This window comes from Mesitornis unicolor, unplaced genomic scaffold (assembly GCF_000695765.1).
Source record: "Mesitornis unicolor isolate BGI_N332 unplaced genomic scaffold, ASM69576v1 scaffold43721, whole genome shotgun sequence".
Lineage (NCBI taxonomy): Eukaryota > Metazoa > Chordata > Aves > Mesitornithiformes > Mesitornithidae > Mesitornis > Mesitornis unicolor.
Window position 1 is genome coordinate 1 of NW_010162577.1, and position 2,183 is coordinate 2,183.

At 64.1% G+C, this 2,183-nt stretch overlaps 1 protein-coding gene across 1 annotated transcript in view; it reads left to right on the forward strand.

The window, feature by feature from the left end:
* Positions 1-208: 208 nt before the first annotated feature.
* Positions 209-2,183, forward strand: part of LOC104547824 (collagen alpha-1(II) chain-like) — a gene marked incomplete at both ends in the record, with an annotated part of 3,315 nt that continues 1,340 nt past the window's right edge. The window contains 8 exon segments of the mRNA XM_010193664.1: positions 209-316; positions 543-596; positions 686-793; positions 1,188-1,241; positions 1,355-1,462; positions 1,650-1,703; positions 1,848-1,955; positions 2,043-2,178. Of these exon segments, the coding sequence (XP_010191966.1) occupies positions 209-316; positions 543-596; positions 686-793; positions 1,188-1,241; positions 1,355-1,462; positions 1,650-1,703; positions 1,848-1,955; positions 2,043-2,178 (730 nt within the window).

Below are 2,183 nucleotides of genomic sequence, written 5' to 3' on the forward strand. Positions count from 1 at the left end.
CACCCCAGGGACCCCAATTCTGGGTGCAGTTTGGGGTTTCACAAAGCTCCCAGGAGCTGCTGGAGCCAGCGGCATCGGGACGGGGCGATAACCCATGGGTATTTGGGCAGAGGGGTCTGGCAGCTTTAAAATGGGGCGATTGCAGGGTGAGGGGCTGCGCTGGGGTCTCTCCTGTTGTCTCATGGATTTATTCCCCCCTCCTCTTTAGGGCGAACCTGGGAAACAAGGAGCACCCGGCTCTGCAGGCGACCGCGGCCCCCCCGGCCCCGTGGGCCCCCCCGGGCTGACGGGTCCCGCTGGTGAACCTGGGCGCGAGGTGAGCGGCACCGCGGGGCGGGGGTGAAGGGGGACAACGGCGCCTCCATTCGGGACCCTCCCGGTGTGACCCCAACGGCGGCGCCGGACATCACGGATCCTGCGGCCCCAAATCTCAGCTCCTGGCGAGCGCCGGCAGCTTTTTAGCCACTGGTTTTTTGCTTTGAAAGGGGAGTTTGTGTGCGTCTTTCTCCATCAAGGATTCATTTCTCCTCTTCTCCTCCTAGGGTAACCCCGGCTCTGATGGGCCCCCGGGCAGAGACGGCGCAGCCGGCGTGAAGGTGAGTTTACCCCCATGTTTGCTGTCCGTGTATCCTCTTATCCCTCCCCAAAATCCCAGGGGTTTGACATCATCTTTGTCTTGGCGCAGGGTGATCGTGGCGAGACAGGGCCCGTGGGTGCTCCCGGCGCTCCCGGTGCCCCCGGTGCCCCCGGCCCCGTGGGTCCCACCGGCAAACAAGGAGACAGAGGCGAGACGGTGAGTGCCGAGGGCTTTGAGGTCTCATTCTGGGAGATGGGATCCACCCCGAGCGCAGATAAATGAAGAAATAGCAGTGGCCTGCGGAGAGTAATTAACTCAGAGGAATTGGGAGAGCCAAGCGGTGCCGTTAGCGGCTCCGAGCATCGTCCTGAGGATTCATGAGCACCAAGAGCCCGGTTTGGGCTCTGCTATGCACAAGCTCTGCCCTGGGAGAATCTACATGGGCATTAATTTGCAATGATCGTTACTTGGCGTCGATGCTTCATTTCAGAGTATTTAGAGATGCCGATTCCCAGGGCAGCAGGGCTGGTTTGGACCCGCCAAAGGCACTGGGCACCCCCCAGCATCCCATGCTCCCACCCCTTCTGACTCCTCTCTTTTCTCTCCCCAGGGTGCACAAGGTCCCATGGGTCCCTCCGGTCCCGCTGGCGCTCGAGGGATGCCGGTGAGTGACGCCGAGCCCGTTGGGGCGCCCCACGTGTGATGCACAGGGCCCTGGGGTACATTGGGCGAGGGTCTGCACCCCTGAGCCTGAAATGTCCCCTTCTCCCCATCCAGGGTCCCCAAGGGCCACGCGGTGACAAGGGTGAGACAGGAGAGGCTGGAGAGAGGGGGCTGAAGGGCCACCGAGGCTTCACCGGGCTGCAGGGGCTCCCCGGCCCACCTGTAAGTGTCGTTTTTGAGGCTCCAGCGCTGAGCCCCCCACTGTGTCACCACGGAGCTGGATGTGGCTCCATCGGGGCGGCCACGGCCATGGAGGAGGCCCCAAACGCGAGCGAAGGCTCCGCGAGGGCTGTGCATCCCTGGGTGCCGAATGCAGAGCTGTGACCGCCCACCCTCGCTTCCTCCTCAGGGCCCTTCTGGAGACCAAGGCGCTGCCGGCCCCGCAGGTCCCTCCGGTCCCAGGGTAAGTCCTGACTGCAGCATTTGGGGACATGAGAGGAGGAGGAGGCTCCTTCATCCCCAAGCATGCCCGGGTTGCACTCCTCAGCACCTCCACTGCTTTGGGGTCCTGCAATGACCTGACCCCACTTTCGGGGTCCTCTCTTAGGGTCCCCCCGGCCCTGTTGGCCCCTCTGGCAAAGACGGCTCCAATGGCATGCCCGGCCCCATCGGTCCCCCCGGTCCCCGTGGCCGAAGTGGCGAACCCGGCCCTGCAGTGAGTAAAGACAGCGATGGTCGCAGAAAAGGAGGGGATTCACCTCAAAGAGCAGCTCATCAGGACGGTGGCGTCTTCCTCCCATAGGGTCCTCCCGGAAACCCAGGTCCTCCCGGTCCTCCTGGCCCCCCGGGCACCGGCATCGATATGTCAGCATTCGCCGGCCTGGGGCAGCCGGAGAAGGGCCCCGACCCCATCCGTTACATGCGGGCGGACGAGGCGGGGGGG